This window comes from Citrus clementina, unplaced genomic scaffold, assembly GCF_000493195.1.
Source record: "Citrus clementina cultivar Clemenules unplaced genomic scaffold, Citrus_clementina_v1.0 scaffold_6, whole genome shotgun sequence".
Taxonomy (NCBI): Eukaryota; Viridiplantae; Streptophyta; class Magnoliopsida; order Sapindales; family Rutaceae; genus Citrus; species Citrus x clementina.
Genome location: NW_006262139.1, coordinates 312,319 through 336,301, shown reverse-complemented (window position 1 = coordinate 336,301; position 23,983 = coordinate 312,319). Strand labels below are relative to the sequence as shown.

The 23,983-nt window shown below is 33.1% G+C and overlaps 4 protein-coding genes across 4 annotated transcripts; 2 read left to right on the top strand and 2 right to left on the bottom strand.

Annotated features, from left to right (window-relative positions):
• The first annotated feature begins 1,274 nt into the window (after positions 1-1,274).
• On the top strand, positions 1,275-8,936 carry LOC18039851 (putative RNA polymerase II subunit B1 CTD phosphatase RPAP2 homolog). Its single transcript, XM_006428180.2, has 7 exons — positions 1,275-2,156; positions 3,229-3,597; positions 4,396-5,025; positions 5,122-5,315; positions 5,397-5,660; positions 6,944-7,102; positions 8,383-8,936. Exons 1-7 carry the CDS (start codon positions 1,571-1,573, stop codon positions 8,485-8,487), a joined length of 2,307 nt encoding a protein of 768 aa, XP_006428243.2. The 5' UTR covers positions 1,275-1,570; the 3' UTR covers positions 8,488-8,936.
• Positions 8,937-11,054: 2,118 nt separating this feature from the next.
• LOC18039431 (shaggy-related protein kinase alpha) lies at positions 11,055-17,098 on the top strand. The gene is made up of 13 exons (XM_024181952.1): positions 11,055-11,238; positions 12,812-12,986; positions 13,088-13,180; positions 13,708-13,767; positions 13,876-14,148; positions 14,332-14,406; positions 14,793-14,849; positions 14,951-15,091; positions 15,184-15,234; positions 15,769-15,864; positions 15,970-16,053; positions 16,525-16,627; positions 16,747-17,098. Exons 2-13 carry the CDS (start codon positions 12,873-12,875, stop codon positions 16,827-16,829), a joined length of 1,230 nt encoding a protein of 409 aa, XP_024037720.1. The 5' UTR covers positions 11,055-11,238; positions 12,812-12,872; the 3' UTR covers positions 16,830-17,098.
• Positions 17,099-21,323: 4,225 nt separating this feature from the next.
• Positions 21,324-22,031, bottom strand: LOC112097206 (protein FAR1-RELATED SEQUENCE 1-like). Its single transcript, XM_024181812.1, has one exon. It carries the CDS (start codon positions 22,029-22,031, stop codon positions 21,324-21,326), a length of 708 nt encoding a protein of 235 aa, XP_024037580.1.
• A 24-nt stretch (positions 22,032-22,055) lies between these two features.
• Positions 22,056-23,600, bottom strand: LOC112097205 (protein FAR1-RELATED SEQUENCE 5-like). The gene is made up of 4 exons (XM_024181811.1): positions 23,550-23,600; positions 23,048-23,413; positions 22,812-22,930; positions 22,056-22,719 (listed from the first exon to the last, which is right to left on the bottom strand). The coding sequence occupies exons 1-4, from the start codon at positions 23,598-23,600 to the stop codon at positions 22,056-22,058; spliced, it is 1,200 nt and encodes a 399-aa protein (XP_024037579.1).
• Between the last annotated feature and the right edge of the window lie 383 nt (positions 23,601-23,983).

Below are 23,983 nucleotides of genomic sequence, written 5' to 3'. Positions count from 1 at the left end.
ATATGCAACAAAACATCATTGGGATATATTATACTCGGATGGTAACGGGGCCTGCAAATTCGCAAATATGTCCAAACTCACCCATTAAAACCCGCTTGTTGTGGATAATTTTGTAAGTCGCAAGTGAATATGGTGTTATAAATTAAAATCTATCATAAGATTAATTTGGATTTGGTATTAGCTAAATATCCGACGGATACTAGCATGAGTGTTCGCCAAGCCGCAACTTTTTTAATTATTTTTAATTGAAAAATATTTGAATATAAAAATATACTTATTATAATTTGATTGAATTTTCTTTGATTTAATGCATGAATTATTATATACTTATTATAATTTTCCTTTCACATTTATCATAAGATTAATTTTGCGGTTGGGTTTGATATTAACTAAATATGCGACAGATACTAGCATGAGTGTTCGCCAAGCCGCAACTTTTTTAATTATTTTTTAATTTAATTTTAATTCAAAAATATTTGAATATAAAAATATACTTATTATAATTTTATATGGACTATTATTCGTTAACTTAATGTATGGATTATTTCATTATTATAATTTTATTCTTTAGATTAATATCTCAAATGTATTATTCTTTAGAAATTATTAATCTTAATCATTATTGTAGGTATTGTATTGGATAGGTGCTAATGGTGGTGAATGAAATGATGATCTTCTTTAGATCTTGTGCTGAATGATAATATGAAATGATAACTGTTATTTTTAGAACTTTAGATACTAGTTTGTGGCTTTTTCTTATGCATTTATATATTTTATACTTAAATTTAAGAATTTGTGTTTGATTGATGTTGAAATTTTAATTTTCCATTTATATTGATTAAATTTAGAATTAAATATATTATATGGAATTTTAGGTTATGAGTATAAATTTGCATATTGAACATTTGTGATTTTAAACTTGGAAATTCACAAAAATAAAATTCATCCGGTATCATTACAGGTTTGATAATTGTTAAAACCCGCTGCAGATGGTACCTATTGCCATCCCTAATCTCATCATTAATAATTGAGTTTAGTGTTGGATTTTTTTTTCAAATTATAATCTAGACTTCAGAACTTGTAGATCTCTACACAAGTTTTGAGGTTGAAAGTTCTAAAATTTTAACAAATATGAAATTAGTTCACATCCAAACTTTTAGGTCATCCATTGGTACCATAATAAAAAAAAAATTAAGGCGAAGTAAAATAAAAATAATAAAGGGGTATTATGTATTTTCGCTTCAACATCGTATTAAAGCAGGCTATTTATGTATTTTCACTTCACCTGCTGTAAATCCTCCATGACGGCTTAACAGCACCAACACGCTCCCTCTTTCAATATCTGTTCTGATCGGCGATCAATTCAATTCGAAGCTCCTCTCTAACCGCAATCCTGTAACCCAAACATACGACACCGTTTCTCCATTCTCCTTCCGCTGCTGATATAACTAATTTCTTCGGCTCCCGACAATTCACAAGTTAACAAATTACATCATTAAAAACGACATCGTTTTTGCTGGATTAATTAGATAAATAATCGAACCGTGTCTCTTTTTAACTTTGCAAAGTCATGGCGATTAAGGCGGTGAACGACGCCGTTCACAAACTCCAACTCGCCTTACTCGAAGGCATCGAGGCCGAAAAACAACTACTCGCCGCCGGCACTTTAATCTCCAAAAGCGACTACAACGACGTCGTAACGGAACGATCAATCGCGGACCTCTGCGGCTACCCTCTCTGCTCAAACCCCTTGCCGCCGGCCGATTCTCGGACGCGGAAGGGCCGGTACCGGATTTCTCTGAAGGAGCATAAAGTCTACGACGTTCGGGAGAATTATCTGTACTGTTCGACGAATTGCCTCGTGAATAGCAAGGCGTTTAGCGGGAGTTTGAACGAGGAGAGGAGTGTGGTCGTGAACGAGAAGAAGATTAAGGAGGTTTTGAGAGTGGTTATTGGGAAAGTTGAGGATGACGAAAATGTGGAGAGTAAGATTGTGAAGCTGTTTGGTGGCTTGGAGGTGAAGGAGAATGAGAATGCGGAAAGGAATGTTGGAGGAGTGAGTGTTGGTGGTGGTGGTGGTGGTGGTGGTGCTTCAGATGCCATTGAAGGATATGTTCCGCAGCACAAGCCTAAACCTGTGCCTCCACGGAGTAAGGGTATGTTCGTAAGTGTTGTGCGTGGAATTATTTTTGAATGTTATTTTTAAAGTTTAAACGTGCAAAGCTAGTTGTTTCAATTCTTTATTGATAGTTGGATAAGGATTTCGGTTCATCAATTTCAAGAAATAATTTAGGGTATGTGCATAATAGTTGTGCTTCTTATTTATATTGAATTGTATGCTTAAATACACTTATATATTTGGCTAGTGGTTTCATCGCACAGCTGTTTGATGATCCTCAACTGTTGTACCTTAATTTCCAGATATCTTTAAGTCTTCTTCGATTAAGAAAAATGAAATTCTTAGTATTCTACATCAAATATATTTACTCTCATCATTTTAAAAAGGAATTAAGGGTATGTTTGTAACTGTCATGCTTCTGCATGATTTTGAAAGTATTGTAGGTAGAATGTCCGATAAACATCTGTTCTTATTTTGTAGTTTTAGTTTGGTTGTTCACCACCCACATTATACATGGTAACCAGTGATTACATTTACATTCCATGGTAGTAGCCATGGATTAAAAGTGGCAACACCTTACAATATATGTGGTTGCCACTAATACGGTGACTGCCACCCAAGTGATGATAATCAATTTCTAGATGGTGTATAAACAATATGCAAAAGTTTTGATTAGGGTTTATTTAATAGGTAGAATCATTATGCCCTCTTTTTGTTCATGTCTCTGTGCAACTAATTGAGATGAGTATGTTGTGCTTAATTGTTTATTGACTTCTTGATAACTCTAGACATAAGGTGGAAGTTTCTGTAAAAACTTGTTTTGGCTACTCTCATATCTGTTTACTGATCCTTATAGTTTAATTTCTCCATAATTATTTGATCGAAGTGTTTATAATTGTTTATTGTTATTCTTAGTATGCGTCTTATTTGTTTTCTATGATTTGTCATAAAAAACAGTTTTCCTTTTTCTTTTTTCTCCCACTTTTTTATCTATTACATTTTCTTGATCAGATATCAACTCTCAACCATTATGATACTGCTGTATTGTTTTTACTCGATATTCTTTTATTTTCTTTTCTTCAATTAAATTGCGTAGTTTTCCATTGCAGGGGTTAATGATAAGACTAATAAACTGAATACTAAAAATGATTTAAGTTTCAATGAGATGGACTTCAAGAGTGTCATAATCACTAATGACGAGTATAGCATTTCAAAGTCACCTTGTGGTTCAACTGAGACAGAATCCAAGTCAAAATTTGTAGAACCAGAAGAGCAAGAAGATGGTGAAATCTTGGATAATCGATGTACCACATCAGGATCACTAGCTTCCATTAAAGATGATTCTTGCATGCATTCAAGAGAATCAACAGGAAGAGATGAACTTGATGCTCAGGAGATGCCTTCGGCTTTGGATGCAATTGAAGGCCATGTTCCGCAAACAAGGTCGATGATCAAGTCTTCGATTAAGAAGAAAGAAGGTCTTGATCTTCACTTTCCTTGTTTAGTAATTGTTACATTATTTCATTTCTTCAATTCTAAGAAGGAACTGAATGCAGTAGTCCATGGCTCTATGTTACGGAACTTTTTTTTTTTAAAGTACATTCTCTGCAACTAATTTCGACATGAATTTCATTCTCTGAAAATAGTACATCAAATGATAACCAGACCTATCCCCAATCTGCTAATTCTGTTGTGAGCAGAATTTAAAACTAAACCTCTTGTGCCACCACAAGAGGTCTTATCAGTTCAGCTGACAAGTATCCACTAGATATGATTATATTATTCTGAGTTGTTGACTGCCTTTTTTAGACTCTTAGATAGGAGGTGGAAGCTTCTTCAACAGAATATTTTGCCAAATTTTAAATCATTACACTAAGCTTTTTTTTTTTTTATTGATGATTAATTATTGTGTTATCAACAGAGTGAAGTCTGTTGCATGGCTTCTGACTTGATCCAAGTTTTCATAGGGGCACATTTTGAAATCTTTGTACTTTCAGATATCCTGCAATTTATTTCAAGTTATTTCTGTTATGGCATTCGATAAGCTGGTGTATGTAGTTCTGTTTATTTCTATCTTTTCTGCATCATTTTGGCTGTTGTAATTAACAATACTCTCTCTTTTTCCCCCTTTTCTTTCTTTTTTACTATATGTTCTTGGTTGTCTGCAACTCTGTTACTTGTGTGAGTATCCCTACTGCTATAGTATGTCTAATTGATCATTCGATTATTTGGGTTGTTATCCTTCAAACTGTGTTTAAAGTAATTGTCCATTGCAGGGGTTAATTCTAAGACTAATAAGCCAAATAGTAAAAAGGATTTGCTTTTCAATGAAATGGACTTCACGAGTGTGATAATGACAAACGATGAGTATAGCATTTCAAAGCCACATTGTGGTTCAACGAAGACAATAACCAAGACAAAATTTGAAGAAACAAAAGAAAATGCGGATGGTGAAAACTTGGAGGATCAATGTGCTGCTTTGGGATCATTAGCTTTAATTAAGGATGATTCTTGTAGAAAGAGTAAAACTGTTGTGAAAGCTGAACTCAGTGCTCAAAAGGTGCCTTCAGCTTCAGTTCTTCCCCTCACTGGTTCCAATATCAGTACTGTTGACGCTGAAAGGGAAATTCAGGTTGCGAAAGAATCTATATCAGGTGTATCAATGCCCAAATCCTCTCTTAAATCATCAGGTTCAAAGAAGGTTGGTCTCTCTGTCACGTGGGCAGATGAGAAAATTGACGGTTGTGGCAGTAGAGACCTTTTTGAAGTTAGAGATATGGGTGATGATGGTAATGATAATAATGCTGATGACATGTTACGGTTTGCGTCTGCTGGAGCCTGTGCGATGGCATTGAGCCGAGTAGCAGAAGCTGTTATGTCTGGAGATTCTGATGTTGCTGATGCTGGTAGTTAATTTGTGCACTATGCTAAATTATCTTGTTTATATTTTGTAAACTAATTTTCTGGATATTTCTTTTCATCATGTTACTTGTGATATTCAGTGTCTGAAGCTGGAGTTATTATATTACCAAGTCCACGCGATGGGCATGAAGGGGAGTCAATGGAGGATCCTGATGTGCTTGAGCCAGAAGCAGCTCTCTTAAAGTGGCCAAGTAAGCCGGGGATTCCACGTTCTGAATTGTTTGACCCTGAGGATTCGTGGTATGATGAACCACCAGAGGGGTTCAGCTTGACGGTAAGTCATTTTAAGTTTTCCTATCATTATGTTCTATTTTTAGTTCAGATTTATGTTACTAATGCTTTTAATGTGTGTTAGTTGTCTCCTTTTGCAACCATGTGGATGGCAATCTTCGCTTGGATATCATCGTCTTCTTTGGCTTACATTTATGGGAGGGATGAAAGTTTCCATGAAGAATATTTATCAGTTAATGGAAGGGAATATTCCCAGAAGATTATTATGGGAGACGGTCACTCTTCTGCAATTAAGCAAACTCTTTCTGGTTGTCTTGCTCGGACTTTTCCCGCACTTGTTGCTGATCTCAGGCTGCGTATTCCAGTATCTACTTTGGAGAAGGGACTGGTAATAACTCTGAACTGGATGTTCTGTGTCGACAGTTATTAAGGGTTTTGTGCTCCCAATTGAGTTGAAACAATATGTGTTCTTTTGGTAATAAGGAATAAAATGTGATTTGTTTGAGATTATTATGTTTTAATTCTATTAATATTTTTCACTGAAGCTGTAATTGATGCATTATGCCATTTAGCTTCACCACATCCAAGATTTTCCTAGGTTACCCTTTTAATGTATCCTTAGAATGTTCTTTGATGGTAACATCCTTTCATTTATCATGGATGGCATGCACATGTGAACTCACATAACAGAGACTGAGAACTTTCTAGAAATTTGCCTGAAGCTTGAGGTTTTCAAAGCTTATATGCTTATGCTGGACACTGTAGCATTCTCAAGATGTTAACATTCATTGTGATCTTAAGCTTGAGTTGTATATGTATTTATGTGTTATGCCAAGAAACAATAACAATAATAGGAAAACACTTGAATATTGCCGCAAGATTCACAGTGATGAGTTTGTATCTCAGTGTTGCAAAATCTCAACACTGTTTCGACTTTGTCTCCGCACTGCATATTTTTATCATCTTCTGTTTGACTAGAGCAGCTATGCTTCATTGGCTTTATATGACCTATATGTTCTCTGTCTAAATTTATGTGATTACAATTAATAATAGAGAAAAGTAATGAAGTTAAAGACCCATTGCATATTTCTTAGAGCAAATGTATATAGAGATTGTATATCCTTTTAAAACATCGTTGAGGAATTAATTGACATGTTACATGGAACACTTAAGGTTGAGAGAGTTTGACTTATCGTTTGCTTTCTCTTGCTGCATTTGCTTTCTGTCTTCTATTATGCTGAAAGATTCCCATATTGCTAGGTTGATGAATCTGAATGTGAATGTGAATGCTGATCCTGATTCCACAGGGCTGTTCCCAGGCAACTTCTCCAATATGCTAGGTTTTCTGTTGTTGATCTAATCTTTTTATTACCATTCTTATGTGCTTGTAGCAAAGCAATCTAATCTTTTTATTCCCATTCCTATGTGCTTGTAGTAAAGCAAACTCCACATTTCAGTTTCATTCTTTGCTAATTTTTTCTCTGAGATGTATTTCTTGATTCTTATGAGTCTTCTGTGATAATTGTTTGTTTGCTTGTAAGAACGAGGATGTTATGGTTGTGCAATAGAGGTGTGATGGTTTTGAAGTAGATTACAACTTTTTAAAGAAGTATTTATAATCATCTTAATCTGATTATGCATCTGGTTGCTGAACCCTCGCCTATGTTACAGGAAGGCTTGTTGAATACAATGTCTTTTATTGATCCACTTCCAGCATTCAAAGTGAAGCAGTGGCAAGTGATTACAGTTCTCTTCCTGGATGCTCTCTCCGTATGTAGGATCCCTGCTCTTACTCCACATATGACTAATCGAACCATGTTGCTTCGCAAGGTGAGACCCCTGGATATGATATTTGTTTCATTTGTTTATGTTATGATGCTAACAATTGATGAAACTTGCCCCAAAAAAATGTTGTCACTTATGTTTGGTGCATTGCATTATGGGGTATAAAAATACTGTTCACATTAAATTTATACTAATACTATGTTTGGAAGAACATGGGAATGGATTACACGTACTGTGCTAATGCGGCAACTGCCGCATGAGCTAAACCCAACTGTGAGTCAGGTTTAAGCTAATGCGGCTGTTGCCTCATTAGCTTGCCTTTTCTTTTTTTTTTCTTCTTCTTCTTTTGCTTTTGCTTTATAATAATAATAATAATAATAAATAAATATAACTTTTTAATTAAATATAATATTATATAATTTTTTTATTTTTTATTTTTACATTATAATTATTAATATAAATTAATAAATATATAATTTATTATTCAATAATATTATATTATATTTTTTATTTTTACATTATAATTTATTAATAAATTTATAATTTAATATATAACTAATAATAAATATTTAAATATGAATAAATTTGAATGATATTAATTTAAAATTAATAATAATATAAAATATTAATACAATTTAAATATATTAATATGATATAAAATATTGATACAATTTAAATATATGAATATAATATAATATAAAATATTAATATAATATAATATATAATTTAAATTAATCACAAAAAAATTAATAAAATATAGTGTAGCACCAAACATTATACAACATTATTATAATATAATGCTAATACAATACAGTATAATACAATGCACTAATATTAAAATAATGCAATACGACCTAATACAATACTGCCAAACGCACCCTAAAATGGTTATTTCACAATTCTATGTATTATAGACAAGATGCAATATTCTGTGACGAAAGATTGATATTGAGACCTTTTACTCATCATTTCTCGTAACTTTTAAGTTAAAAGTTTATGTGGCATTGTCTTACTCAAGTTTCTATGAGGTGTGTAAAGAATTAATTATAGTCTTGCAGTTAGGTGATTGAAGTCTCGGGAAGTTAAATTAGGAATCTGTCTTCAATATATATTGAATAAGGTTTACTTGGCAGTTATCATATCCAATCAAATTGCAGATTGTTAAAATAGTAACGGTGAATGTTGACATAACAATTATGGGGCTGGTGGAAGAACCAATGGGGTATCTTGGAATTCTGCGTAGAGTTACTAAATTTGACAGTGTGGTAATATAAATTATGTGCGTTTGAAAATTCACTATTTCTTTCTTATTGTTGACTGAATAGGTGTTGGATGGCGCTCAAATAAGTGCAGAAGAGTATGAAGTTATGAAGGATTTTTTAATGCCGCTTGGCCGAGCACCTCAGTTCTCATCACAATCTGGTGCTTAATTTGGGATAAACTTATAATTTCTTGTTGATGCAATTGAGATTTCTGATTATGGACATATAAACATTAGAGATCCAGTCTTAGACCCAGGTTCCCCGAAATGTTGAATAGACAAAAGTTTATTGCTCTTTTTTTTTTCACCCCCTACATTGTTAGGGTGGGCAGTTCATATTGTACATGTTGGCATATTGGATTACCTGAATGGTTTGTAGGATTAGAATCATGATAGATGATTTGGTGTTGTGGCCTGTTAATAGAACAACAATACATGTACTCAACAGAAATGTAAATGTGAAACTTTTGATTATGTTGAATCTGTTTTTGCTATTTTTTTGCATGCCGAAATTCGAGATGTGTGTAATATATTTGGTACAAAGAAAAATTGGGATTTCAGCTTTTGGAATCGAATAGATTCAAAGACCTTGAAATCTGTCAGTTTCCAATTCAAATTTGATATTCTAATTATTTCGCATGATGAATATTTGTTTGAAAAGGATTTTTTTTTTTTTTAAATGCTTTGAGGATATGTAAGTTGATTATATCTTTCAGGGAATCATTTAAAGTTATAGATTTCTCTTTCATAACGTAATCAGCCTCCATTAGGATATGTATGAGACACGTTGCTTAGGGTTTGTTGGGTATTAGGGTTATATAAAATCGCAATTGTTGCAGGAAAAATTCTATTTGGGAAATGAAAATTCTATTTGTGAAATGAAAGTTGATTATTTTTTAGATAATATTTTTGACAAAATTAGTAAATGCCGGATAATTGTTAAAAAGTTTGGATTTTTTTTTATTTTTTATTTTTGGGTTGGGGGGCTTTAATTTCCCAGGACCGTTTTACTTGAGAAGCTTCATTTTTGGCTACTTTAAGCTTTAAATTAGCAGTACTATAATTTTCTTGATGATGTGTTTACTGAAACATTAAGCTATGTGTATTATTGCATATATTCTAAAAACCAACATTTTCAGAAATAGCAGCTTGATCTTTTGGTGCCTGTTTTTGACAAAATAAACACTCTCTTTATCTTTCATGCCGCCGCTATCTTTTGTTTGGTAACATTGACTTGAATTGTAAATTGGTTTATATTAATTTTTTCAGTGCCACTCAGAAGGTAAAATAAAATCAATGAAGTTGAAATGGTCAGATTTTTTGTCGGGTGCCTAAATCATTTTTTCGTTCCTGCCAAAAGCTTGAAAGCCACACTAATTTTAAAACTTCAAAATCCATTTAAAGTAATGTCGTATGTAATTCAGTGGTCAAACACAAATCGAAAAGCCAATGTAGTCCACAAAATTTATCATAAATATTTCTTCCTAAGAAATAAAAAAAAATATTGAAAACATGACCCATTATGAGGATACTATTATTTTATAATTTAGCTTATCATTTTTCTGTCGCCAGCACAGCACACCACACTCCATTGGAAAAGGATTATTATCGCACCGCTCCTTGGTAGTTCTAAAATCTGATAAAACCCTTTTTATTCACCACTCGCCCATATTAGCCCCTTTCAAGGGATTATTTTGTACCATACAAAATTATCATTACATTCCAAGTAGCCCGTTTCATGCAGAGTTCTCAATAGTGCATATTATATGTAAAAAACAAGCTAAAGATTACTTCGCAGTCAATCTATACCACTTTACAATTGGGTGAAAATTGATAAATGATTTTGATGAACGGGAAAAAAAAATATTACACAAGATATTTTCATTCTAACGTGCACACAACACATTAAAACTTAGGTAAGAATATTACTTAATTATTTTAGAAGACCAATCATCACTATAGTCAATTTTTTAATAGATCTTCTATAAGAATTGATCTAAAATTTGTAATTTTTCAAATTCAAAGTTTAGAAGCCTCCCACAGTCATAGCTAGAAGAAAATTTACTAACATATAATGAAATTCTGAAAGAAGGTAAATCATCATAGATTTTAAAATACATCCATTGTATATCTAAATTAATGGAGACAATTGCCTATACATAAGAAGGAGGCATAAAATAATAAAATAAAAAATGGAAGAAATCCCTCTTCGTCAAGTAAAATCGTGATTTGATTCGTAAGGAAAAGAGTAAATTTTGAGAGAGGAGTTAATTGTTACGACAACTGGTTTTCAAGTAAATATAATAATAATTAGCAAAAAATCAAACAAGTGTCAGTTATTGTGTTAAATAGTGTTTAACACATGATTGATTTTAATAGAACATTTTAGTTAAAATATCTATAAAAAAAAGTTAGTGATTTTACTTTATAAAGGCCATGAATCAAAAGTTATAATACTTCAATTCAAAATTAAATTGGGGCTAACAAACTTAGGGTGTGTTGGAGACAGTTGTGCTATCACTAATAGGTACTTCACCTCCTATATTTTTATGGGTTGTCTATGGCGCAGCTGCCTCAAACGAATCATTAGAATGGCGGGAGTGGGACTAATTTGTAACAAGTCATAAGTTCGTGGACTCAATAGTTATTTTGATAAACTATTGTGGAGGATTTATAATAAAATAAAATATAAAAAAATATAGAAAAATAAAAATAGAAAACACAAAAAGCAAAACACAGCGAGAGAAAGCCAAATAGGCGCATTCGCACAGCCCAGAAGAAAAATAAGGGTTAAAAAAAAAAAAAAATTCTATCATCTTCAAAAGTTCCTCTCTCCATATTCAACGTGATCTTCGAAATCCGCTGGTTCCCAGAACGACGCTGTTTTTGGTGGTCTCTCAGAATTTTTGCCTTTCGATCGGTATACATATTATTTATAATCCTTTTGATTTTTATCTTCTTTTTGCATGTTTCCATTTCTTTAGTTTCTGTTTTTTCTTGTTACTTTTGTGTCTCCTGAAATGGGTTTTTGTATTCGGTTCGTTGGATTTGGATCGGGTTTTTGCACTGTTGATTGGGATCTGCGGGTTCTTTTTTATGTTTTGGGTCATTTCTTTTCTTTTTTTTTTAAAATTTATCTTTATATTTTATACTTATCTCTTTAGGATTTTTGATTTTGGGGTTTTGGTTTGATTAGTAGATCTTTTAATCAATTGCTTTTATTTATCTTACTTATTTCGGGTGGTTTTTTCAATGAGCGTGGTTGTTGATATGATTATTTGTGTTTTGTTCTTATGCTTGCTTATTTAATGAAATTTCCTTTCTGGGTATATGTATCCTTTATGTTTGTGCGGAATCCTTTTATGGGTATGTTTTAATGATTCATATTATTTTTAATATAATTAGTTATTAATATTAATAATATTATTATTATTTTATAATTTTTATGGGTCAATAGCGGAAGCTTTAGTTGCTTTGATTGTGCATATCAAATAGTGTTATGTTTTATGTGGGATTCTTGGCTTATGAGTTTTGGAAAAGAAATGAAATTGTTATCCAGTTGGTCAGTCGGGTTCGTCTAGTTTTCATTAATATCAATCGAATTAGTTGGGCTCATTTCGTTTCATACTTTGAATGATCTCTTGTGATAATCTAATCTCATAGCATGTTCTAATTCAAACATCTTCTGTGAGTTGGTTGGGTTTGTTTAGCTACACAAGTAGGATTAACTTCATGATTGTTTAATATCATAGCATCTTCATAAATTGAATATTAATCGAATTAGAATCATGAACCCATTATGAATGAAATTTTAAATATTTCCTTATAATGGAATGTTTTGGGTAGGTTTTGATGGTATGAAGTGCATGTAATTGTAATTTAATATAGGAGTGATGAAATCTAGTGACAAGATGACTACATTTTCAATCAGAACAAGGATTTTATGAGAAATTTTAGAAGCAAAGCCTAAGATCATAGTACATATAAGAAAAAGAGAATATGAAACGATTGAGGATCTATTTTCTTCTACTTAGGAAGGTTCTTACTTCATATTTTCTAGAAATGCTAATTGGAATAGACATAGGGATAAACAGGAAGTAAGACTGAAAATCAAGTACTAGGCTTATCCAGGCTAGTGGTGTTATGTGCCCGTTTATTTGGTGCTTAGATGCTTTTAAGTCAGATGTGAAAAAATGGTAAGACTTTATTTTGTTTCTTAGTCTTAAATCAAGGATAGAAAGTGTGGTTTTGGACCTCAGGTTTGTTCTATTGAATGATCATTTTGAAGCTTCGTTGTTTGCTATGCTATATGAACATTTTTTGGGGGGCAAGTGTAGTGATTATGAGGATTTTAACAGATTCAGATGATTGACTGATTTGAATGTTTACATTGTTGTCAATGAAGATATTAAGAATGAATAAAGAAATCATTTTGTTCCTTGCATCTTTTAATTTAAAGTTTTCAGTATTTTTAACATCGTTTTTGGTGGCAGCTGAATGCATGGTACTGGTGTGGTGAAAAGTAGCAGGACTGGGCGCTTTTACGTCTTGTAAATGGCTTCAGTGGGTGTGGCACCAACATCTTGTGTGAGAGAATCCAGTGGTCATACTGTTGGTGTTGATAAGCTACCTGAGGAGATGAATGACATGAAAATTAGGGACGACAAGGTATATATGTCATTGGTTAACTTTTTCGCCTTACTCTTTCTTGTCTTTATTAATTATCTAATATAGGTCATTAACATTTATTGGATCCTTTAACTTTATAGGAAATGGAAGCGACAGTCGTTGACGGCAATGGAACAGAGACAGGTCATATAATTGTGACAACCATTGGTGGAAGAAATGGTCAACCAAAGCAGGTATAGCTTTCTTTCCTTCTATTTCTTCTCCTTGAGATATCATTGCAATCATGATTTTCTCAGTCAAATTGTTTACTTTCTCCTGGAACTGCTTTTAATGCCGGGTTTTATTCATTTCCTAAGCAATAAGTTTTGTTATACGCATTGGAACAGTTTGCTACCACTGGCCGCCTCCTGCACCTCACAAAGCATCACTTGTTTTAGAAATCTTTGCTGCAGTCATTGATGAATGTATGATAAACCTGTAAATGTTTTAGATTTGTATAATTAATTATCTCATTTAAACTTCATTCTGTGCATGTTTTACTGGCTATTCAGTTGAACAGATGTTCATAATGTTTGTAAATTTGATTTGGCATAAAAGTTTGCCGTGTGAGATACTCATTTGCTGATGAATATGGTGTAAATTGTCCTGAAAGTTTTATATTGATATTTTCCCTCTAATTGGTTATCCACTTATGCTTCTCTATGAAAAAAAAAAGGGGATTTTGGTTTTCTACTAACAGAATTATCTGCTTAAATTATAGACAATAAGCTACATGGCTGAGCGCATTGTTGGACAGGGATCGTTTGGAGTTGTTTTCCAGGTAAGCATTTATGTCATTTGTTTTGTTACTGGTAGCTATGATGTGTAGGTGTAATTATACTCCAAATTGGTTAACAATATTTTCCTCTCTCTTTCTTTTGTAACTTAGGCCAAGTGCTTAGAGACAGGTGAGACTGTAGCTATAAAGAAGGTTCTCCAGGATAAGAGGTACAAGAACCGTGAGCTTCAAACTATGCGTCTACTTGACCATCCAAATGTTGTCTCTTTGAAGCATTGCTTCTTTTCAACAACTGACAAGGATGAACTTTATCTCAATCTTGTTCTTGAGTATGTTCCTGAAACTGTTCATCGTGTGGTCAAACATTTCAACAAGTTGAACCAAAGGATGCCAATGATATATGTGAAACTTTATGCATACCAGGTATATGGTTGAAAACAATTTCAATACTTTTTTAGTGTTTCTTTCTCTACCTCTTCTTTGCTGTTCTTCAATTTGATTTTGATTGATAAATACAGATATTCCTATACAAGGAATACATCTCATTGATTATCTTTTTTCTGTTTGAATTATTTCTTGGTGGTAATATAATTCTGGAACTTGCAGATCTTTAGGGCATTGTCTTACATTCATCGCAGTATTGGAGTGTGTCATCGGGACATAAAACCTCAAAATCTTTTGGTATGTTCTACCTTTTTTCATAACCTTAATTCCAATTTGATTGATTTACCTGGTGGGACTTAAATACTATTTATAAAGTTTATAATCAAAATGATTGTTGAGCTGTACTAGTGTTATACACATTCAATATATGATGAGATTAAGTTGTGTAACTTTATGCTTTGTTCGAAATAGATAGAAGCAAAGTTGATTTTATGTTTGAAGTCAAGGATATTTTTTAAGCATTATATGTGTGGTGCTTCAGTGGAATGTGATACAAGCGAATTTCATTATATGAAATTCATTCTGCTTTTAACCTTTTGGATTCTTATTTTAAGCAGCATCTCAACATAGTTTGAAGCTTGCTTGTGGTTAGATTTTTGTTCATTTATTTTTTGTTGGTGCAGGTAAATCCACATACTCACCAGGTCAAACTTTGTGATTTTGGAAGTGCAAAAGTCTTGGTATGTTTGGATTCTGTAAATTCAATACCGTGCACATCTATTTACTTTCTCTTGATTTGACTGGAAGGTTTGACAATATTATTTTGTGTGATCTTTGGCAGGTAAAAGGTGAACCGAATATATCCTATATATGCTCCAGGTATTATAGAGCACCTGAGCTTATATTTGGAGCAACTGAGTACACCACAGCTATTGATATATGGTCTGCTGGCTGTGTTGTTGCTGAGCTGATGCTTGGAAAGGTAGGCGGTTGATGCACGGAAGATTTACTGTTTGGTAAAAAAAATAATGTCTAAAGTTAGCTTAGTTATTTTATTTTATTTTATTTTTTCAGCCTCTATTTCCCGGCGACAGTGGAGTTGACCAGCTGGTTGAGATTATTAAGGTAATTCTATAATCTGAGAGTGTTTATGTAATGCAATATATTTTTGTGCATACATTAAATGTGTGTTTACTGAGTGGATTTTATTTCTTTTGAGTAAAAAAAAAAATCTTATGGGCCTGAAATGCTTGGATGTTGGATTGATAACAACCTTCAAAACACACACAGATACATGTTTCTACGTATGCATCTATTTAGGTGAGATAGGGTACCATTGTGCAATATTTGTCAGTGTTGAATCTTGCCAATTATTAGAAATGAGGTGCAATATTTGTCTGCGTTAAATCTTGCCAAATATATGAAATGAATCTTGCCAAATATTTGAAATGAAGGACTTTGACTGTGTCAGAGAAATGTCAGCTGGTTGATATTTACTTGGAATATGCCCTTTGTTTGATTAGTGTACTTGTTGTATTGATTTGATAACAATGCTTCTCAATAGGGTACAATCATGGTTTATCTTAATCCTGTATTGCTTCTATTAGATGGGTCAGATTTTTTATGATGGATGACGGATGCAATGTCTTTGTTTCTCAGGTATTAGGTACTCCTACAAGGGAGGAAATAAAATGCATGAACCCCAACTATACTGAGTTCAAATTCCCTCAGATAAAAGCTCACCCGTGGCACAAGGTATTAGGAATCATCAATCAATTCTTTTGTGTGAATCAAAAGAGAAGAGATATGTTTTGTTTTACCTTATTTAATCATAATATTTGATTATTTCCGCATCTTCAGATATTCCCAAAGCGCATGCCCCCTGAGGCTGTTGATCTGGTATCAAGATTGCTGCAATACTCTCCCAACTTACGGTGCACTGCTGTAAGTAAAAGAATCTTATTTTCCAACTGTCCATCATTGCTAGTTTTACACCATTTTTGCTTTCGCTCTTAGTTTGCTGTACTCTTTTGAAGTATGTGCGACAATTTTGAGTGAACTCCAAGGAGGTACCAATTTGGAGAACATGGAAATGATAGGGCTAGTTTAGTGAATTATTTGACTCATTCTAGAGGTAAGGTATAATAATATTCAATTTTGATTGTAGGTTGGTTAGGTTTTTCAATCTTTTTTGTCCCACTTTCTTTTGTGAGGTGGATGGCTTTCTTATTAGCAGCGTTGGATGTTATTAATCATGGAATTGGTTTATAATACATTTGCAATGTTAGTTGGGTTGCAGGTTTCTGATTTTTCATATTAAAAACTATTAATCGGATTGCTCATGTTAGTAGGAGTTATGTTGCTGACTTTATGCCCTCGATTTCTCTAAATTCTTAATTTTAACCTCCATTGCAGCTAGATGCATTGATCCATCCCTTCTTTGATGAGCTTCGTGACCCTAATGCTCGTTTGCCAAGTGGACGTTTCCTTCCACCGTTATTTAACTTCAAATCACATGGTAGGCATTTATTTCAAAAAAGCTTCCTTTCAATAATTATTATTATTTTTTTAACCTGAATGCCAGAACCGAATTGACTGATTGTTCTTGGTGCTATTTGATGCTTTGTCAACTACTAGAACTGAAGGGTGTACCGGTGGAAATATTGGTGAAATTGATACCAGAGCATGCTAGAAAGCAATGCCCCTTTCTTGGCTTGTGATTTCATGTGATGAAATGTAACAAAAGCAGACAAAAATGTTGGCCTTGTATGCAAGTTATGTCTGTATTGGTCGTATCTGTGATGTTTGTATTTGTTCCTCTTTCTTGTATGTTTTTTGATGTATCACTATGTCATTATGTGAAAGCAGATTTAGCGCCATATGCTACTTAAATCTTGCCTAAACCTCAATGCGAAATCAGATGCATCTGATCCCTCTGTATCACAACAGATTGTAACATCCTTAGCAGACAAATATCAATATTTTTATCTAAATGTTTCATCTGTTTCAAGAGTTCTCTGTGGCTTTACATACCGGTGGTCGCATCATAGAAATTCATGTAGTGGGTTTAACGTGAGCTTTTCTATTTTTGTTCTGGTTTTACTCTGCTTGTCCCTTGTGTAGAAAGCACTTCTGCGAATGACTGAGATCCTTGGAAAGAGCTGCTTTTGTGGCTCTAACCTTCAAAAACTGGTGGCACCAATCTGAGCCTATTTTCTCTTTTTCCTTTTTTTTTTTCTTTGTAAAATTTTTGGTGATGGAGAAAATGATAGGGCCGCAACTCATTGCCCAAATTGATTGGAACTCATTGTACAAATTGATTGGAAAGCTAGTATTGGTCGAATGAAAACAGCCCATGGCTCTTATAATTACTTTTCGTCTTACATGGGATTGCTTCCAAGCATGAGAATGCGATTGTAGGAGCCACTTATAGATATTCATAATACATTCTTGGATTATCATATATTAAATATCGGCATTTATTCTTTAGGAACTTGAAGAGTGGGTTTTAAGCTTTTTCTTTCTTTCTATTTTTTTTAATGGACCATCTGAGTTCGTATACTTAGATAGAGTGCTCTGATGTTTGCCTTGGGTCAAACCCCGAAAAATACACAACGTTGTCGTTTTGTTTTTAATTTTTTTTTTTGCTTCTCGATTTTCATAGAAAAATGATGTTTGCCCCAGGTCAAACCCCAAAAATAACTTAAACGGTGTCGTTTTGATTATTTTTTTTTTTTGGAATACTCCAAAACAACGACGTTTCTGATGATATTTTGAGAAGAATAAAATCTCTTCTTCGTTTTGATTTCTTCGTTTAACCTGCGAAAGCAACAGAGCAACAGAGAGAAGACATCCCAACTTGGTCTTGTTTTGTTTGACCGTAAATCTCTTCGATTCTTCAAAAAATTCGTTACTTTCCCTCCTCTCCCGAGGTCCAGGCATTCGGGATCCATCACGACCGACTCACAGCCACGGTCACCGTCAACGCTGGTAACGTTGGTAGCCGAAACTTGTTCGAGAAATTGAACTCACGAAGCGGCAAGGTTCACAGCATGAGGTAATGCTTCATTTTTCCCTCTTTAGGTTATGGCAAAATGGGGACGATTTGGTTGATCTAGGTTAGGATAGTTATGTTGAATTTAATTTCATTGCTCTGCAAGTGCTAAATTTTCTTCCTCTTTAATTTAATTTCATTACTTTGCATATGCTAAATTTTTTTCCTCTTTACTTTAATTTCATTGCTCTGCAATGTTGAGGTTCGGCTAATGTTGATTTTCGGCTGAATTTGGATAGCTATTGTGATTCCCGTTTTATTTAAGTGTGTTAAATTGTAATTGAGTTTCGGCTGAATTTGGGTATAATTTTGAATTTGCTAATGTTGAGGCTTGTATTTTGTTCTGGATGATGAAAAGGACATTTTGCTCTGGAAGATTTCGAAGAGATTTTTGAATTGATGTTGTGTTTACTTTCTGGAGTGGGAGTGTGGAGTGTGGATTCCTCCCACTCTAGTGTTTACTTACTATTTTTAAGGGGGGAGTGGGATTCCCACTCCGTGGGTCCCACCTAATTTTGGAGTGGGGAGTGGATTCCCACTCCCCCCTCTTTCCTTTTTACCCTCATAATTAAAATAAATAAATAATATTTAATAAAATAAATAATATCATATTTATTAAAAATAATAATTATAAACATATTTATTTTATTAAATTTAATAAAATAAAAATAAATAAATAGTATATTTATTTAAATAATAATAATATATTATTTTATAAATTAAATTCATTAAAAATAATAATATTAAACATTAATTTTAATAATTATATTAAAATTAATTAAAAAATTATGATTTACATAATTAAGAATATTAATAATTATTATTAATTTACAAATATAATAAAATATTTATTTTATTTTTTAAATATATTTTTTATTAATTTTTTAATTACAAATTTTAATTCTTTAAATAAGGGTAAAATTGTAATTTAAAACTATTTACTCCCAATCCAAGACAATGTAAACACATAAATTAGATTTTTGTTTCAATTCCATTCTCTCATTCCAATGTAAGTAAACAACCTACTCCCACTCCCAATCCTAGGATTCCCACTCCAATCCAAAATGTAAACGCTACCTGAGTCAATTGCAACTGCTCTCTCTATTATTTTTGGGCTTATGCAGCTGAAACTTGTCTGTTATTTTTGAGCATGAGATATTCCTTATTTGAATCAATTGCAGCTGCTCTCTTTCTTTATTTCATGTTATTTTTTGAATTAATGTAACCGAGTGATGATGATTAATATTATTGATGGAGGCTTGTATTTTATCTCCAGTTGACAGTTTATAGATTGTGTGCATTTTGGTATATAGATTGCGTGCATTTTGGCTTGGGTTCTTTGATAGCCTTTCTGGCATGTTGCTTCTAGTTTTCATTTTAGCTGCTGGGTGGTTGCTGGCTGAATTTATTGGTTACTTTGTTGAACTTTTTGAATTTGGGTCAGCTACGCGAGACATATGTAGCCTTTCTGGCATATTGGTTGTAGTTTTCGCATTAGCTGCTGGGTGGTTGTTGGATAGTTGCTTGTAGAATTTAGTTGTAATTTCTTTTCAGGCAGTAATCATGTTGTTCATATGTTCCAGTTTCCAATTTTCATGTTCCAGTTGTCATGCTGTTCATATTCCAGTTTTATTTTCTTTTAAGTCTAACTAACTGTAATTGCAATTAAAATTTGATTTGGGTAATTTCTTTGGCATTATTAACTGTAATTGTTTTCCTTTTTGGACAGTTTATTCCCAAGGGACTATTAACTACAAACAATGTCATCCGAGTTAAGTGAGAATCGAAGCTCATTGCAAATGTGTAATGGATACGGTAATCATATGGAGTTGTTAACGTCACGCACAACAAAAAATCCAAATCGGAAATTTTGGATTTGTAGCGGATGTAGAACTTTCAATGGGCAGAAGATCGTAAACCTAGCGAAGAGAAAATAGACTTGTTAGTGGATGAAGTTAGGAAGTTAGCTTTAGAGATCGAGTGTTTGTTCGTTAAATTTCAATTATTGCATAAAGAACTTGAGCATATGCGAGAACGCGAAGTGCAGAGGCGATTGTTGGACGACGAACTTCGAAAGAGAGAGGCACCACGATATGATTTTATTAAAATACTGATGATTGTTGTATTATGTTTTCTCTTAAAGTATTATTTTTAAGTTGTTTCAAGTTAAAGACTTGTAGACATATGTAATAGCATTTTCATGTTAAATATAAGTTTCCGAGTAGTTTGACTCTCTGGATTTAATTCACAATATTATGAAATTGTAATTTGGCCCCAAAAATTATTCTTAAAATTATACTATAGCCCAAGTCATTTTAATATTTTCCAAATTAATCCATTTCTAAAATTTTGAAAATAAACTTATTAATTCATAGTATTATGAAATTTTAATTTGGCCCTAAAAATTATTCTTAAAATTATACTATGGCCCAAATCATTTTAATATTTTCTAAATTAATCCATTTCTAAAATTTTGAAAATAGACTTATTAATTCACAGTATTATGAAATTATAATTTGGCCCCAAAACTTATTCTTAAAATTATACTATGGCCCAAATGATTCTAATATTTTCCAAATTAATCCATTTCTAGAATTTTGAAAATAGACTTATGAACTCCAGAATTTAAAAAATGTCGAAATACACATACACCAAATTACATTAGTTCATTAGTTGAATAATACATAAAACATAAGCATAAGCTAACTTCGATTACATGCTTGGTTCATTAGTTGAAAACTCCCCTTGATTGGCCTCCTCGAAATTTTGTTGCGGTGCATGTTGCAAGTGTACATGATGAGCTGGACCGTAATTAATCCAATATTGATAGTAAGGGGGAAAAATGCATGTTGTGAGGGTGCTTGTTGTGGTTGTTGTACCAAAAAAAAAGAAAAAGTTAAACACAAATTATCAAACATATGACAATGAAATGAAATAACAAATAAAAAAATATTACCGTAGCCATATTGCTCTCTTGTGTTGGGATTGTAGTAGCCACCTGAGAAGATAAATCATGTATCTTCGCGTCTTAGGAGTGCAGTCAACGCACATTTGAAGTATATATTAAATTAATTTAAAATGAATGTATTAAAGTATTAAATTAATCTAAAGTATATACAATTACCTCTATAATTGTGTTTATCGAAACGTTGTTCGATTTCTATTTTGACCGCTTAAATTGCTTTTGCTTTCTTTGACTAGGTGGACGACCTTTACGCCGACTTACCACTGGATCTTGTATGTTACTACTGGATCCACCATCAATGGTTGCATCGTCGCCGTCACATCGAACATTTACAGATACATCCTTCATAGCTTTCTCGATCCAACCCATAGTGTTTTTATGGCTTTCTTTATTTTTGGAAGCTACCTCAGCAACATCATAAAAAGCAGTGCACTTCTCTCTATATCGCTGATGTTCAATGCTCGAACTCCGTGCATCATAACTGACTTTGACTTTACTAGAGAATCTCCGCACATCTTTCCTCCATCTTCGTAGGATATACTTTTTAGGCAGTAATTGCACACGGTTACGTGACAACACTATGATAGCGTGTTTGAAAAGAATGCCCTTGTATTCAAACATTGAGCACACATAACGAATTTCACCTTCATCTTTTTCGAAAATGACTCTAAAAGTCTTTTCTCTACTCTTTTCATCGTTTTCAATAACTTCATATTCTGACCCCCCACAACTGAAAACCTCACAATATATCTTATTCACCAACTCCTGCTGAAATTCCTGAAACTTAGAAATAATATACACTTCTTCAACTTGCTTTTCCATGGCAAAACTGGTACGGCATGGCAACCGTTGGCTAAAACTCTGTGCATCTGCTTGCCATTCTTTCTTAATTTTACTTTTCATTGCTTTCTCATATTTCTCCACAAATTACTTTAAAGTTGTCTTCGAGTTAACATACCCATCAAAGAAAGCATTCATACTCTCACTACGCTGAGTGATTGACATTTCAGTCCAAAAAGTAGTTTTCACGAATGCTGGAACCCAACGATTTCTTTCCTCATACAAACCATTCAACCATTGATTATTTCTAAGATAATATTTATCTAACATGTCATGCCAAGCTTTCTCGGATTCAACAGGAGTATGTAAATCATAAACAACAGAAAGCAGTGAAACTCTAATGGCATAATATTCTACATACCTTCCCAACTTCTCCGGCACCTTTTTCAATATATGCCACAAACACCATCGATGCCTAGTGTCTGGAAAAATAATATGAATTGCGTTTTTCATCGCTTTATCTTGATCTGTAATGATTCCAAGGGGAGGACACCCAAACATACATGATAGCCATGTGTCAAATAACCACGAAAATATTTCCGTGTCCTCATGCGAAATTAACTCACATCCTAACAAAATTGATTGACCATGATGAATAACTCCTACAAAAGGAGCAAATGACATGTTATACTTGTTTGTTAGGTATGTGGTATTAAATGTGACAACATCCCCAAAGTCCTTATAGGCTGCCCTGCTCCTTGGAACTGCCCAAAATATATTTTTTAACCGACCCTCCTCATTTAGGTCAATACTGAAGTAAAACCCATCATTTTCTGTTTGCATTTTTTGAAAATACCTCTGAATTGCAATACCATCCCCTTCTCCGAGTCTTAATCGCCTCACCTTGTCAACATGATTTCTGCATATTCTAAAAATGACACATTTTCAAAGCCACCAGCCTCGACAACAATGGACTTAAAACGTTGAGCCATTTTAATTCCAGCTTCTTCATTTATTTCAAGCTGCTTTTTAACAAAAGGACTAATAGAACGGTTGCATCGATAATACCTACTCTTGCTCGGACTCACGGCATGGTTGTATTCAAGGATCAAATTTCCAATTACCTATTTTCCACTAACAATATCCAAACGTCCTTCAATTTTAGCATTGCATCCAATTTTTTGGTTTGGTTGAAGCCGCAAAACATTAGTGGCTTTGGCTTTTGACTTGTCGTTTCTCCTACAAGTAAATGTCACATATCTCAAACTCCCATCATCCCCTTTTCTACAAGATCTCCGCATAATTGGAAACCCCTCTTGTAGGCCATAAGTTTTATAATATTCAAACATTTCATCAGGACTATCAAAAGACATCCCAACCGTAGGCTCAACAACATTTTCCACTACCAATTCCTCATTGTTTTCTTCCAAATCAGCCCCTTGTAAATCCTGTAATTCCCCAACTTCATCAACCTCCTTCACTTGTTCGAAATTATCTATTAACTGCTGCAAATTAAAATAATTCAATATCTTATTAGTTATTTATCGCAAATTCATTAAATTTAGAAACAAAATTTAAAAAGCAAAATGAAACAACTCATATGGTAATTAAATGAAACAAATCCAATAGATGGTAATTAACAAGAGTATTAGCAATAGAAACTTCTCCAAATTCTTGTAAAGTTCTCTTCATTCACATTTCAGTACCAATGATCTTGAATCATACGAACCTATCACCCACTATAACAATATTATTTAACTTTAAATATTATCTAATATCACCGTCGATTTAGCTCCAAATGACTCTTACTTGAAACTTTCCTGTTCTCACTAACCTACCTTAGAAATATATGTATCAAATAATCGATTAGAAATGACGTTACATACATAATTATAAAAAAGTAGAGCCCAGGTCATTACTCTACCTCTCTTCGTTCACAATTTTTTAAATTGATTTTGAATCCTACGAAGCTACAACCCAATTTAATAAACAACATCATTTCTAGATTAAAAATAGATTAACATCACCATCAATTTAGCTTCAAACAACTTTGCTTTTTTATTCTTAGTGATGCT